This window comes from Rhamphochromis longiceps, linkage group LG14 (assembly GCF_057381845.1).
Source record: "Rhamphochromis longiceps isolate RC_006_pf linkage group LG14, R_longiceps_female_GT1.1, whole genome shotgun sequence".
Lineage (NCBI taxonomy): Eukaryota > Metazoa > Chordata > Actinopteri > Cichliformes > Cichlidae > Rhamphochromis > Rhamphochromis longiceps.
Genome location: NC_140570.1, coordinates 31,870,172 through 31,885,362, shown reverse-complemented (window position 1 = coordinate 31,885,362; position 15,191 = coordinate 31,870,172). Strand labels below are relative to the sequence as shown.

Below are 15,191 nucleotides of genomic sequence, written 5' to 3'. Positions count from 1 at the left end.
GCCTGTTGCTCGGTCAGGCCTCCTCCGGGATGCGGGGGGCCCTCGGGCCTCCGGCTTCTGGGCCTGCGGCTTCTGGGCCTGCGGCTTCTGGGCCTGCGGCTCGGTTCACTCTGGCACAGCTGGCTGCCGGCAGAGCCGGCGGGCACGCCGGTGCAGCCCCCTCTAGCTTCTACTCGGTGGCTACTGGGTGACGCCTCGTCTGGGGATCCTCAGCCCTTCCCATGAGGGTGGCACGGATGCCCCTCCGGTGGTCCTCCTTGGGCTCTCGCACTCTGGGGCCTCTGGATGTCTGGGGCCTGGATCTCCTCCATGTCTGCTTCATGCCCTGGGGGACGGGGCTATGGCTCTCTACATCCTCTTGCAGACCATTACATGTGGAAACCATTTGAATACAAGCGCACTGATCCACACAGGTATGCACACGGGTGTTCACTGCTAGTAGACTTAAATTACACCTTTCTTGGCTGCTACTTCAAAGCACATTGTGCGCTGTCTGTCCTGTGTGCTGCACAACAACATTGAATATTTAGTATTTACTGCTGTTTACACTTAGCTAGATTAATGCGATGGTGTTGTGTTTAGTATGTTGCTTTGGTTTTTTTTTTTTTGCTTGTTTTCTATTCTTCTTCTCTCAACAGGTGATCCAGGAGATTTTTTTTCTCCCCCCCCCCTTTCTCACTGTCCCTCTCCCCTTCTGTTTTTCTTTTCCTTCCTCTTTCTTTCTCCCTTTCCTTTCCCTCACTCATGTCTGTCCCGTCTGTAACATCTGAAAATAAAAATATAATAAATAATAAAAACAAAGATCGATCAAATGGACCAAAACGGCAATGCCACGGTGATCCATTTGGCAAAGTAAATCCATTGGGTATCCTTGTTGGTCTTCAGACAACAATTCTGATGGCTAAAGAACCAAATGGGACAGGCCAAATAAATAAATAAATAAATAAATAAATAATTGAATCCACTTGAGTCCCCAATGTTAAATTATTGAAGGTATTTCAGCCCCAAAAGATGAGCTTTTACCATTTCATTTCTTTTCCAGCGGAACAAATAACCACACAGAAACTTGTGGATGAATGGTGATAAACCTGGTAATTATTTATGAGTATTATGTTGTCATCCTATTATCCAATTAGGTCAAAAAGCCTGATATATATAGCCCAGTATCACACAAAAGACAGGGGGTCATTTGATCCTGTTTTGTTTTGGGGCGATCGTGGCTCAAGAGTTGGGAGTTCGTCTTGTAATCGGAAGGTTGCCGGTTCGAGCCCTGACTCGGACAGTCTCGGTCGTTGTGTCCTTGGGCAAGACACTTCACCCGTTGCCTACTGGTGGTGGTCAGAGGGCCCGGTGGTGCCAGTGTCCGGCAGCCTCGCCTCTGTCAGTGCGCCCCAGGGTGGCTGTGGCTACAATGTAGCTTGCCATCACCAGTGTGTGAATGTGTGTGTGAATGGGTGGATGACTGGATATGTAAAGCGCTTTGGGGTCCTTAGGGACTAGTAAGGCGCTATATAAATACAGGCCATTTACCATTTTGTTTTGTTTTGTTTTGTTTTTAGCGGTGTGCATTAGTAAAATATCTCTGTCATAAAATATTCTAGTGAAAATGATTACGATTGGGAAAAAAAATCAGCAATAAAAATTATATTAACCTGTCGAGAGGAGATATAGGACACCGGAATAAAGATTTATTGTATATAAACTAAAGTCATAGTGAGTTACTAAAATTACTCACATTCTACTTGATGTTCATTCCTCTAAACTGGAGATTTAAAGAAGAGAAATGTAGTAAGGAGCCTTAATTAACTCATTCACTGCCAGCCATTGGCAGTGAATGAGTTAAACCCATTGACTCATTCACTGCCATTGACGGCTATAGACGTCAATGGCAGTGAATGAGTTAAGATGTTATTGATAGATATTGTCATGTTCCTAGGTCGCAGACCCATTGTTTTCAGTTTCTTCTGTCTCTGAGTTTTTGTATTATGATCTTAGTTCTCTTTGTTGCCCCAGTTTATTCTTTAGTCTAGTGTCTTACTTTGGCTTTCTTGTATTCTATTTAGTTTTCTGAGTAGTTAGTTAGCCGCTCTCTGTGTCTCCCTGTTATTGTTCTCTGTGTCTCCCTGTTATTGTTCTCTGTGTTTCTTAATTGCTCTGTCTCCCCTAGTCAAGTCTGCGTCTATGTTACATTTCCTGTTTTACTTTGAAGGTCTGTGTCCTACGTGAATGTATTGAGTTTCGCTTCCCTTGGGTCTGGTTATGTCCGATTTCTCCCACCTGTGCTCCCCTTCTGTGTCTCATTCCCCTCGTTATTTCCCAGTGTATTTAAGCCCTGTGTTTCTCTGTGTCAGTGTCGCGATCTCCCCCATGCTCCCTGTGTCTCCCTGCGTGTGTTTTGTTAGATTCTTCTCAGTTTAGGTTTTGTAGACGTTCTTTGTTCAGCAATTAAAGCTGCCATTTTGATTTCTAACCTGTTTCTAGTGAGTTTGCGTTTGGGTCCATTTCCTCCCTGCACACTGCCGGATCATGACAGATATATGTTTAAATCAGTCTGAGTTATGTAGCACACTTCACATAAACAATGTACTGAATATAAATAGACACTATGATAACTGGAGTGTGCAGAGTTTCCGTGAGCAGTTTCCTGCATCTTGACTCGTGTGTGGAGTGTTCATAGCATCAGCATCATGTTTTTGTTTATTTGTTCTGTTGGGTTGAAAAATAAATAAACTTATGATCATACTCATGGATCACCATGGCACATATCATCAGCCATATGATTTATTTATGCACATGAAAAAAGTGAGTGTGAATGTGTCTGACGTCACAGTGTCTTTGTGCACTGCAGCCTTGAAGAGCGTGTGGAGAAGGCCAGCCCACATCAGCAGCACTTAAGATATGCTCTGGTGAATGGCTTTCCCCCACCCCTTGCTGACACAAAATGTTTATTCTTTAGCTTGCCCTGTTCGACAGCAGCCTGTGCTCCAGACCATAGATTTAATTGAGGTGGATAATTGTTAAAAGTAATCTGCATTAAGCTTAGGGTTGCTCAAATTCAGTACAATGACATATGAGATGAAGTAAAATAGGCAAATATTTAATGGAATTATATATTTAAATTGTTGTATTATTATTATTATTAGTAGTAGTAGTAGTAGTAGTAGTAGTTATAACAATAATACTAATAATAATAGATATTAAAATGGAAAAAGATGATTGATAATATACAATGTATATGAAAGTATAAAAGTTCATATTCTATGAAAATAAAGTTTTTATTTGATTTTTGTGAAAACAGTCACACAACGAGAAAAACGTGTAATTGGAAGTTTCCATTTACTTTTTATGCAAAAGAATATAATGACAAGCAATAACTAAAAAATAAAGTAATAACCTAGATTCTTTCAAAAAGCACTACAATATCTGTCATCAGAAAACTTAATCAGCATTTTTTAAAAGACTCGACAGAGTGACTGAATTAATGTCAGACAGCAGGATAAATACGGGAAAATAAAACAATTAAAATGTTTCAGCATGTTACATCAGATTCTTTTGAAAGAGTGCATTAAGATGAAAACATCCTATTCTTTAAAAAGTTCAACACCTTTTCTCGAATTTCCTTTGTTTTCAAACCGTAGATGATTGGATTCAGTGTTGGGGGAAAAATTAAAGTTGACAAACCCATAAATCTTCTGAAATGGGGTGAAACATTATTTAGTCTATATGATATGATGGTGAAAAGACCAAGACACTCCAACAAGAGAAAAACAATCAGATGTGTAGCACATGTCTGCAGAGCTTTGGCTTTTGTATCTGATCGTTTAGATCTAAAGCAAGTTATGAGGATGCGGAGATATGTGTAGAAAACAATTCCATTAGCCACCAATTGTGAAAAAGCACTTATAAAAAGGCCATAGATGTTGTTAATAGTTGTGTCAGCACAGACCAAAGTCAACAGAGATGCATTATCACAATAGGGGTTTGTCATTTCAGATCGACAACGAGGCAAGCGCAAAAGTAAGAAAAAAAGCACAGCAATTAAAACTAAACAACTCATCCATACAATGGTGATTATTCTCATGATATGGGCATTAGTCATCACAGTACTGTACTGCAGTGGGTAACATATGGCAATGTATCTATCATATGCCATTGCACTCAGATTGAACACAGTGCCTGCTGCATAGATATGGATAAAGAAAGCTTGAGCAACGCAAGCTGAGTATTGCATTATCCCACTGTTCTTCAGTATTTCTTTGATGAGCTGTGGAAAGAGAGCTGATGACCCTATAAGGTCATTAATAGGAAGATTCAGCAGAATTAGGTACATTGGCTGATGCAGAGATTTATTCAGCACAATGGTGAGGATTAGAGTAAGGTTGCAAAAAAGTATGATCATGTAACTCAGAGTTGCAAAAAGAAATGCAGGAAAAACACTCTCAGAGGAGAGATTAAAGACATTAATCTGTAAAAAAGAGGATGTGTTGTATCGGTTGTTCATTTTGTTGCTTTTTCACACTATAAAATTGAGAAGTCAATCATCGCTTCTTTGCTAATGAGCAAGACAATATTTACGTACCTCAAAGGACATAATAGAAAATATATAAAAAGAAGACATAGGATTAAATGTTACAGTTCAGTTATAATCAACAAACTCTATCCTCCCTCTCCAAAGAACTTCATATACATTTCATGTCATGTAATTTGCACTCTTAAAAAAAACAACTTAGAATGTTTTGACCTTAAATTTAAATAACTCATAGAACACACACACACATATATAGGAGTCAATCGCTTCAAAGAAGAAAAAACATTGTACATATGCACAACATTGTACATACACACAAAGCACTCATCTTTATCCAGTTATGTCAGTGCTGGCAATGACAACCTAGTAAAAGATTCATAGGGATTAAAGGCTTTATAGACGTGACTCTGAACAGCAGGCAGTTCTCTGGAGTATTAGGTGTTATCTTAAAGTTCATCTTTAGATTCACATGGTCTTAACCACTGCCTCACAAGGGATTTATCAAGGATCAGAAATGTTATATCATGTCATTAATTACCTACACAAACATCAACAACATATCAACAGGTCAGCTTTCATCATTTTATCAGTTTTTCAAGATTATCTGTAAGCACATAGAAACAATTTTTACTAAACTTGACTTACGCATTGCCTATCATCTGGTCTGTATCCAGGAGCGGAGATGAATGGAAAACCACATTCAATATAAAACTTTATCCTCATTAACGCTCCAGTTTTCCTGGTATTAGTAAGTGACATTCTAAGAGATTTTCTGAGCATCTTTGTGTTCGTATGTCTTGATGGTATCCTGACTTTCTTCAAAAAACCCCAGGAGCACTGTGTCCATGTCCACTCCATCCTGCAGCGATTCCTCGAGAACCGCTTATATGTCAAGGCCAAGAAATTTGTTCCACTCTCCTTCTGTCATTTTTCTGGGTTATATTTTGGCAGGAGGACAGGTGAAGATCGACCTGTAAGTGAAGGGCTCACTTCCACATCACACAAGCACCCACCACACCTCACCTCCACCAAAGTCCTGCCTGTCTTGTCCACTGAAGCCAAAACTGCCTTTGTCTTACTAAAACACCTGTTTTGATCCACCCAGATACCGCAAAACCATTTATCATAGAAGTAGTTGCATCAGACTCTGGAGTCAGGGTTGTTCTCTGTTCCCAGCGTTCTGGACTAATAGGTAAGCTGCAACTTTGTGCATTTTTCTGTCACCTCCTGCAGAGAAAAATTACAGTATGATGTGGCCAACTGGGAGATGTTAGCAGTGAAGTTGGCTCTAGGGAAATGGAAAGAGGGGGCTGAACATCCTTTTAAATGGTAAAATGGTAAATGGCCTGTATTTGTGTAGCGCTTTACTTAGTTACTATGAACCCCAAAGCGATTTAAACTACATTCAGTCATCCACCCATTCACACACACACATTCACACACTGGTGATGGCAAGCTACATTGTAGCCATAGCTGCCCTGGGGCGCACTGACAGAGGCGAGGCTGCCGGACACTGGCACCACCGGGCCTCTGACCACCACCAGTAGGCAAGTGTGAAGTGTCTTGCCCAAGGACACAATGACAGAGACTGTCGGAGCTGGGGCTCAAAATGCCTTTCCCATAAGCTCGCTCCATGTTACATTGGACCATACGAGATTGAAGCTATCATCAGTCCTGCGGCAGTTACAGTAAGCTGCAGTACATTCCAGTCCTCTGTGCCCACGACTTGTCAAACAACTTTGTTTAGATAAACTTGTAAATCTTATCGCTAAGTCAGTCCCTAGACATGGAGAGGATTTATTGACATCAGCAACTTCCTTCACTCGCTGGTGATGCCTCCTGTGAAGGGCCATAGTCTTCTGCATTGTTTCTTATCCCTCCTCATCTCTGTAATTTCTATTGCCTGGGCCCCTGACTTTTCTACACTTTCATTTATGACAGGGGTGTCCAACTCCAGGCCTCAAGGGGAAGTGTCCTGCAGGTTTTAGATGTGTCCTTGATCCAACACAGCTGATTTAAATGGCTAAATTACCTCCTCAACATGTCTTGAAGTTCTCCAGAGACCTGGTAATGAACTAATCATATGATTCAGGTGTGTTGACTCAGTGTGATATCTAAAACCTGCAGGACACCAGCCCTTGAGGCCTGGAGTTGGACACCCCTGATTTATCAACTGTGCTTCTCAATCTATCACTTCCTAGGCTGTATCCATATCTACTTTTTAATACTGCAAAGGCTTAGACCTCTGCAGAATACCAGTGCAGTGCACAACCTCAGTATACTTGATAGTGACTAATATGCCTTCTGATACTATGTTCTTGTTGAAGTCAGTCTAAGCTATATTCCGATACACTATGTCAGGTCTTTACTTAACATGGGGATTTAGATACTTTACAAGTGTTTTATGGTTGACTTGAATCCTTAAAAATGAAAGATTACTAAATAACTATGTAAGGATTGTGCTCTTTCTCTCACACCACTTCCAACAGAGTTTAACATAAAGGCAGTCTGGGAACCAATCAGTCTGTCCACTGACCAACTTTGATGAGCTTTACCTGATGGTCCTTGTTTACAAATAGTTGTAAGACATGTTAAAAAGAGATGAAGTTTTTGAGATTGTATTTAGGTAAAGGCATGCCCTCCATTGTTTTCTACACAGACTGTTTACTTGTATGAGACCAAAGCATTCTAAAATGGGATTGGTCAATAAAACTCAGAGTACAAGCAGATTATAAATGAAAATCAAACAAATTACACAACCAAAAGTAATATCCCTCCCTTACAAATTCTGCATAGAGATTTGGTTAAGGGTAAGGCGATGGGGTTAGATGCTCTTTTATTTATTTAGTTGTGTGACTAAACAACTTCATGTGTATATATTTATAAACTGTCATGAACCAGAAGTTCAAGCAAGATTCAGACCCAAAAGCAGACTCAAAAACCCACTTAACTTTTCACAAGTCTTTATTTACACAGCGAGAGTGGAATCTTGCTAAACATGAATACACATGAGGAGACACCAGCAGAGAACAGATCATCACGAGGAGTCACTGGCAGAGAATGCGAGCGGAACAAGAACTCTGAAACAGAGGAGAGGAAGATTACTGGACTGGTAAGGTGATAGAGGAAAGCTGGAGGTTAGTACTGACTGAAGGGAGTTTTGCAGGCCAAAATTTGAGATGCTTCGGGGAGGGTACCTGTGGGAGTGTCCAGAGCAGGACATGAACACTGAAAACGGTGGAAAGTCTTCCAGAAAAGTGGAAAGTTTTCCAGATTCTCCAGAGGGGTCTAGTAAAGGCACGATGGGCAGGAGGGCATGCATGTAAGCAAGGTTATGGATTCTGAGAGCAGTTTGCAGGTGAGGAAAGCAAGCAGGACCAGCGCTGGAAAAAGAATGGTAACCGAGCGTCGATCTGGGAGACTGCGACCAGGAGCTGAAGCGCATAGAAACAAAGTTGCACATGAAGAAAACTGGGATGAAGCTAACCATAAGGGACGCCTAGTTATCACTAAGAGGTAGCAGGATGAGTGGGAGGCAGTGGTGGCCAAAATAACCCTCCTGCTGATTTGCTAATGAAGGAGATACAGGTGAGACACCAGAACCTCTGAGGGTGGACACCAGAAGCACTGGAAAATCCCTAGCAGGCCATGACATAAACCACAACACAAATATCTCCCATCTTTTCTCCATTTTTCTTATGGACCATGAGTATATTTTCTGTAATTCAAAAAACTGTATAAAAATAGAATCTAAATATATTATCATTTATAATAAAGATGATCAGAAAAATGTACTTTGATGTATTGAGCATGTGCAGTATATTGTCAATATATTGACATCACAAAACGCATCACAAAACCAAAACAAAAAGATCAGGATAAAAGTAACAACAAGTTTTCATAACTGCAGTACGATGTAGTCAACAATCATTCATTTTAAGTGGGATGAATGTTTATCTCTATATTTTAAGAATCGCTACATCTTATAAGTGTTACTGAGTCAAACTACATTAGCAAAAAGGTCAGACACAAAAAATCCACAATAATATTTCCTGTAATACAGGAAACTGCAGATTTTTCCACAGTGATGCAGATGGCGTATGTGTCTGTTCTTGTGTGTGTCATTATTTTACATAACTTCTTCATGTGTAGCTCTTACAGTTTTCAAAGTGCTGATCAGATGACGCAGTGTTTTCATTTTTATTGCAGCTCAAAGAAGATTTTTATGATTTGATTAACAGTAAGCAAATATTCACATAGATACTCTATTTTTTAAGACTCTCAGGAGAGTGCTTCGTATTTCGTTTGTATACAACCCATATACGATTGGATTCAGAAGTGGAGGTACAGTAAATATGAGCATGCCCATGATCTTTTGCATGTCAACCGAAACATTTTTGAATCTGTGAGATAAAATCGTGAATGTTGCCACAACCTCAAACATGAACAGTATAACTAACTGTGCGACACACGTGTTGACAGCTTTTGCCTTTGTTTCTGATTTCCTTGTAACCACACATGCAATGAGAATTTTAACATAGGAATATGCCTGAATGGATACGCTTACAACTTGTATAACAGCAGTGTTAAACAGCCCCATAATATTATTGACTGTTGTGTTTCCACACGTCAGCTTCAGGAGAGATGGGTTATCACAAAACACATTCATAACAACATGTTTGCACCTGGGAAGTCTTGCCTGCAAAGAGAACAGTGATACAATCAAGACAAAGTCGAGGCCCCAAACTAGTACAATGATACAACTAATAAATCTTGGTGTCATGACAGAGCTATAGCGTAAGGGCATGCAAATAGCAACATAACGGTCAAAGGACATTGCTGCAAGAATAAACAAAATGCCACCACCATACATGTGGAGCAGGAATGCCTGTAAAACACAGAGATGATAGTCTATTTTGTGTGTCTCTGTAACAATATCTGAAAGTACTTTTGGTAACATTGCAGATAGTCCTATGAGATCATTGAGTGGAAGACTAAATAGGATGAAATACATGGGTTTGTGAAGGTTTCTGTTCAATATGATTAAAGCCAACAAGGTCAGGTTGCAGGAAATTCCAAAAATACAAACTGAAATGCCAAGAAAAAATATAGGATACTTTCCTCCAGGTGGGATAACAAATGGATCAAGGGTTAACTCGGAACTAAAGTCAAAGGACTGGTTTTCCATTTTAAAGTTAGAAAAAGACAACTGTGAATTTACTAAACATTGTTACTAAAATATTTTCACATTATAATTAAAATCAAGTTAATATTTACAGAAATCAAGGGTGCCATTTTTCAAATGTAATGTTGCCTAAAGTGCTCTGAACTGTTGTGCTTCTCTTGCTTTATTAAAGTCACCTTGACCAGAACATGTAACGTCACCCCGTGACATGTATACTTCTGGGATTATTAATGGATTTACAAAGATAGAAAAAAAAAATATTTTTGTTAAGGTTGTATTCAGTATCCAAATCAAGTACTAAAAGTTTTACTTAATTTAGCTAAATAAACTAATGTTAAGCGCATTACTATTAAAATAACCACCAGTAAACTACAGGGTAAATGCAGGAAACATAAGGAATAAACTAAAATGTTTCCGACACAAAACAGTCTGTTTGTTCCAGTTCCAGCAGTATAGAATAGAATAGAATTCAACTTTATTGTCATTGCACATGTCACAAGTACAAGGCAACAAAATGCAGTTTGCATCCATCCAGAAAGTGCTTAGCAATAATATAGATATATTACAAAATATATATTAGCAATGAAATAGATATATAGACATATTACAAAAATGGGTCCATTATAGGTATGAGGGTACAAAATTATGGTCTTAAAAAATTATGCGGGTCTATTATGTACATGGTATGAAGGTATGTTATAAATATGCTATAACTAAAAGTATGTACAGGCTGTAGTGAGTGTACAAGCTATGTACAGGCTATGAACAGGATATAAATATGAAACTGTATAGAAATATGAACTATACAAGTTATAAACAGTTGTAAACAGTTGTAGAACTATAATTATTATTGAACAGAATTATAGAGTAGTGCAGTTTAGATCAGTGAGATATGTGGCTATTTCCTACAGAGATTATATAAAGTGCTAGTGGTTGTGAGTGGTGGTTCAGTCCATGTTATTATTGTGTGTATGAGGGTACCGTTGGTCATTTGTTTGTTTTTGTCCGTTGTGTGTGTGTTCAGTTATAGGTGGTTGTGGGTGTGTGTGTGTGATAAGTCCATGAGTTTAATGTCGGTCAGATGTCAGGAGGCAGAGTTCAGCAGTCTGACAGCTGTAGGGAAGAAGCTGTTCCGGTACCTGGTGGTCTTAGTCCGGAGGCTCCTGTAGCGCCTGCCTTAGGGCAGGAGGGTGAAGAGTTGTTGATGATTTTCCCAGCCCTTTTCAGACACCGCTTCCTGTAGATGTCATTTATGGCAGGAAGTGGTGCTCCGGCAATGCGCTGGGTGGTTTTCACGATACTCTGCAATGCCTTCTGGTCCGAGGCAAGAGCAGCTCCCATACTAGACTGCTATACAGTTGGTCAGGATGCTCTCAATGGTGCAGATGGTGCACCTTTACCTTTCAGTTAAAGGTGAGATGGGTTAGAAAGTTTCTTTCAGTTTTTATAGATGTTAGATTTCTTTAAATAAGATGATGGTACCAAATATTCAAATGTGGCTTCTTATTCCTTATTGCTTTTCAAAGATGTTTCCAAAATAGTAATTCTACCATATGTTGTTTGAATTTTACAAATGGCAAACAATAAAGTCTTATTCATATATAGATAGATAGATAGATAGATAGATAGATAGATAGATAGATAGATAGATAGATAGATAGATAGATAGATAGATAGATAGATAGATAGATAGATAGATAGATAGATAGATAGATAGATAGATAGATAGATAGATAGATAGATAGATAGATAGTGGCTTCTATCTCCTCCTTTGGCCAGCCTATTACCCCAGCAGGGTACCTGATCACGGGCAGGGCGTACGTGTTGATGGCCCGGATCTTGTTCTTACCATTCAGCTGACTCCTCAAGACTTGCCTGACCCTCTGCAGGTACTTGGTGGTTGCAGCTTTTCTAGCGGCCTCTTCATTGTTCCCATTCGCCTGCGGGATCCCCAGGTACTTGTAACTGTCCTCTATGTCTGCAATGTTGCCTTCTGGTAGTTCAATCCCCTCAGTTCTGACTACCTTCCCTCTCTTTGTTACCATCCGACTACACTTCTCCAGTCCGAACGACATTCCAATGTCATTGCTGTATAGCCTGGTAGTGTGGATCAGTGAATTGATGTCTCGTTCACTCTTGGCATACAGCTTGATGTCATCCATGTACAGGAGGTGGCTGACAACTGCTCCGTTCCGTAGTCGGTATCTGTAGCCAGTCTTGTTAATGATCTCACTGAGGGGATCTCACTGAGGGGGGACTGGTGAGTGTCAGCACCACAGTCCAGGATGAGACAACGAACATCCAAGAATACATTGGGAAGATGGCCCCAACTGACCGAGTGCTCAGTGAATACCTCAGGCAGCAGAAACCCAAGAAAGAGGAGGGAGACGAGGAACCGTCATGGAAGGACAGGCCCCTGCACGGTATGTACCACCGGCAGATAGTGGAGGTGGCTGATATCCAGAAATCCTACCAGTGGCTGGACAAAGCTGGACTGAAAGACAGCACAGAGGCACTAATCATGGCAGCACAAGAACAAGCTCTGAGTACAAGATCCATAGAGGCTGGGGTCTATCACACCAGGCAAGACCCCAGGTGCAGGCTGTGTAAAGATGCCCCAGAGACAATCCAGCACATAACAGCAGGGTGCAAGATGCTAGCAGGCAAGGCATACATGGAACGCCATAACCAAGTGGCCGGCATAGTGTACAGGAACATCTGTGCGAGTATAACCTGGAAGTCCCAAGGTCAAAATGGGAGATGCCCCCAAGGGTGGTGGAGAATGACCGAGCTAAGATCCTGTGGGACTTCCAGATACAGACGGACAAAATGGTGGTGGCTAACCAACCGGACATAGTGGTGGTAGACAAACAGAAGAAGACGGCCGTAGTGATCGATGTAGCGGTTCCGAATGACAGCAATATCAGGAAGAAGGAACACGAGAAGCTGGAGAAATACCAAGGGCTCAGAGAAGAGCTCGAGAGGATGTGGAGGGTGAAGGTAACGGTGGTCCCCGTGGTAATCGGAGCACTAGGTGCGGTGACTCCCAAGCTAGGCGAGTGGCTCCAGCAGATCCCGGGAATAACATCGGAGATCTCTGTCCAGAAGCTAAGATACTGCGCAGGACCCTGAAGCTCCCAGGCCTCTGGTAGAGGACCCGAGCTTGAAGGATAAACCGCCCGCAGGGGCGTGCTGGGTGTTTTGGTTTTTTTTATAGATATATATCTATAGATAGATAGATAGATAGATAGATAGATAGATAGATAGATAGATAGATAGATAGATAGATAGATAGATACAAATGGCAAACAATAAACTCGTATATATATATATATTATTAGTAAAGATATGTTGGTATATAGTGCTACAAATAATACTTTAAAAGTATTTCTTTTATATACTTTTATAACTGTTTTATAACATAATTGCTGCATTAGCATAACAATACCTTATACCATAAAGTAGTGCCACAGAAATAATAAAAATATATTTTTATTCAGCTTAAATATAATTTCAGCTCTTAAAATAAAGAGCTGTAATAAAACTTTTATAAAACTATTATGTAACTGGAACCACTTTAACTAGGCAGAATTACAACAGCCAAATCCCTGATTACTTTGTCAAAACATATTTTTAATGAGCCCCTTAGAAGTTTGATTAATTGATGTGTTATTAACTGTCTCACATTTTAATTAATCCCTGGACAAATGGTAAACCTCTAGTCTCGAATGATATACTGTTTTACTTGCTAATGAGGATTGTTTTTTAATAATACTCCTGGGAGGTGTGTTTGACTCAGATGTTTACAAGTTGTTAAGTGGAGTTGCATAATAATGTGTGAACATTTGATTTTTTTAAACTTTAATCATGAACTGTGAAATTAAGTAAATTATTTTTACACCTTGGGTACTATAACACTGTTTATTATTTTTTCATAAATATATAAATTATTACAATCATTTATTGTTTTTTATGTACATTCATTTGCACTGTAGGAACAACAGTTCCTTCTGACATAGTAATTTATTAATATTGAAGTAAAATGTTTTACAGAAAATGCAGAAAGACAAAAACTATGTTTAATGATTTCAGTGTTCGGCCTTTCCAGAAAGTATGAAAGAATACTAATTGAAACAGAGCTCTGAAGTGATCACAGCAGGCAATGGGGAACAAGGACAATTTTTACTCACACAAAAGGGCAGTAAGGACATTAGGACTAATCATCTTCCCCTGGGAAATGGATATGATGAACCCTTGAGCTGCTTTGATAATTCATTTGACCCACTTTTTACATTATTTGCCCTTTTTTAGTACTGTTCCACAGAAAAGGACATGGGTTGAGTTTACTGTCTCGGGCCTTTCTATGTAAAGTTAAGGTATTTTTCTGCTTGATTGTTTATTTGAGTGGTTGACTTATCTGATGACATGGTTCACTGGGACATAAACATATTCACATTTGGGGAATTTGAAATTGCCCCAGTCCCTGGTTCATTTTCAGATGTTAATGTAGATATGAAATATTGAAAATATTTATTTATTTATTTTTACATGTGCTTATGCTTTTATGGAGCACTCATTGAAATACATGGAAAATCATGGAAATATATGGAAAGAGGCAGGGTAAATCCTGGACTCCAGCTTGCCACAGGGCACTTTTTTTTCTTGTATGTAATTCAGTCAAAACTAAATAAATCATAGGTGCACAAAGGAGCTTAATAGCAGGTCCTTCCTCCCAGCAGCTGTTAGACTTTATAACCATCACTCTGCATATTATCAAAAACCAGTGCTACCATTTCTATGCCACAAATTTCACAAATTTTTAGAATCCCAACACAAACAACACCTGTCTCAACATTTAGAATAACTTTTGAGCATACACTTTTTTGTGTTTTTGTTTGTTTTTTCACTCAAACTCTTAGTTTTGATGTTTTGACAAACTACCAACAGCCTTTGATTAGATGATCTCAGGCTGCGAGAGGGAGTGTGAGGTTCTAAGAGATCAGAAACATAGGCAGGAGATGGTCAAGGTTCTTTTTGCTCAAAAAAAAAAAGATTGTTACAGTAATCTAAGCGAGAAGAAATAAAAGCATGAATAATCATTTCTAACTCAGATTTAGACAAAAACGTTCGCAGTTTGGAGATATGACAGAGAGAGCATTTTTAAACAGCACAGCAGGTAGAATGTCATTTGGACAAGTGGTGATGTTCATTTTATCCAGCAGAAGTGAAAGGTCATGTATGGTCAATGGGTTAAACACTTACAGCAAATGAGAGGGAGGTGGACCAGAGACACAATGCTCATATGGACATTATTAACTTTATCTACAAAGAAGTTTAGAAAGTCATCACTCTCACATATAGAGGACACAGGTACTGGGTGGTCCACGGGGGAAACAATAGAGTTTATGGGGCGATCGTGGCTCCAGAGTTGGGGGTTCGCCTTGTAATCGGAAGATTGCCGGTTCGAGCCCCGGCTTG

The 15,191-nt window shown here is 39.7% G+C and overlaps 2 protein-coding genes and 2 long non-coding RNA genes across 4 annotated transcripts in view; 1 reads left to right on the top strand and 3 right to left on the bottom strand.

Moving 5' to 3' along the window:
• The window catches only part of LOC146654426 (uncharacterized), a 419,743-nt gene that overhangs the window by 215,138 nt on the left and 189,414 nt on the right, over positions 1 to 15,191 (top strand). The window lies entirely within an intron of this gene.
• Positions 1 to 15,191, bottom strand: part of LOC146654429 (uncharacterized) — a 283,469-nt gene that overhangs the window by 252,689 nt on the left and 15,589 nt on the right. The window lies entirely within an intron of this gene.
• LOC146654434 (olfactory receptor 52D1-like) lies at positions 3,566 to 4,501 on the bottom strand. The gene has a single exon (XM_085379762.1). It carries the CDS (start codon positions 4,499 to 4,501, stop codon positions 3,566 to 3,568), a length of 936 nt encoding a protein of 311 aa, XP_085235888.1.
• LOC146654433 (olfactory receptor 52B2-like) lies at positions 8,781 to 9,716 on the bottom strand. The gene has a single exon (XM_085380651.1). The coding sequence runs from the start codon at positions 9,714 to 9,716 to the stop codon at positions 8,781 to 8,783; it is 936 nt and encodes a 311-aa protein (XP_085236777.1).

Coding starts and splice junctions, on each gene's coding strand:
- LOC146654433 (XM_085380651.1), bottom strand. CDS start 9,716: ATGGAAAACCAGTCCTTTGACTTTAGTTCCGAGTTAACCCTTGATCCA.
- LOC146654434 (XM_085379762.1), bottom strand. CDS start 4,501: ATGAACAACCGATACAACACATCCTCTTTTTTACAGATTAATGTCTTT.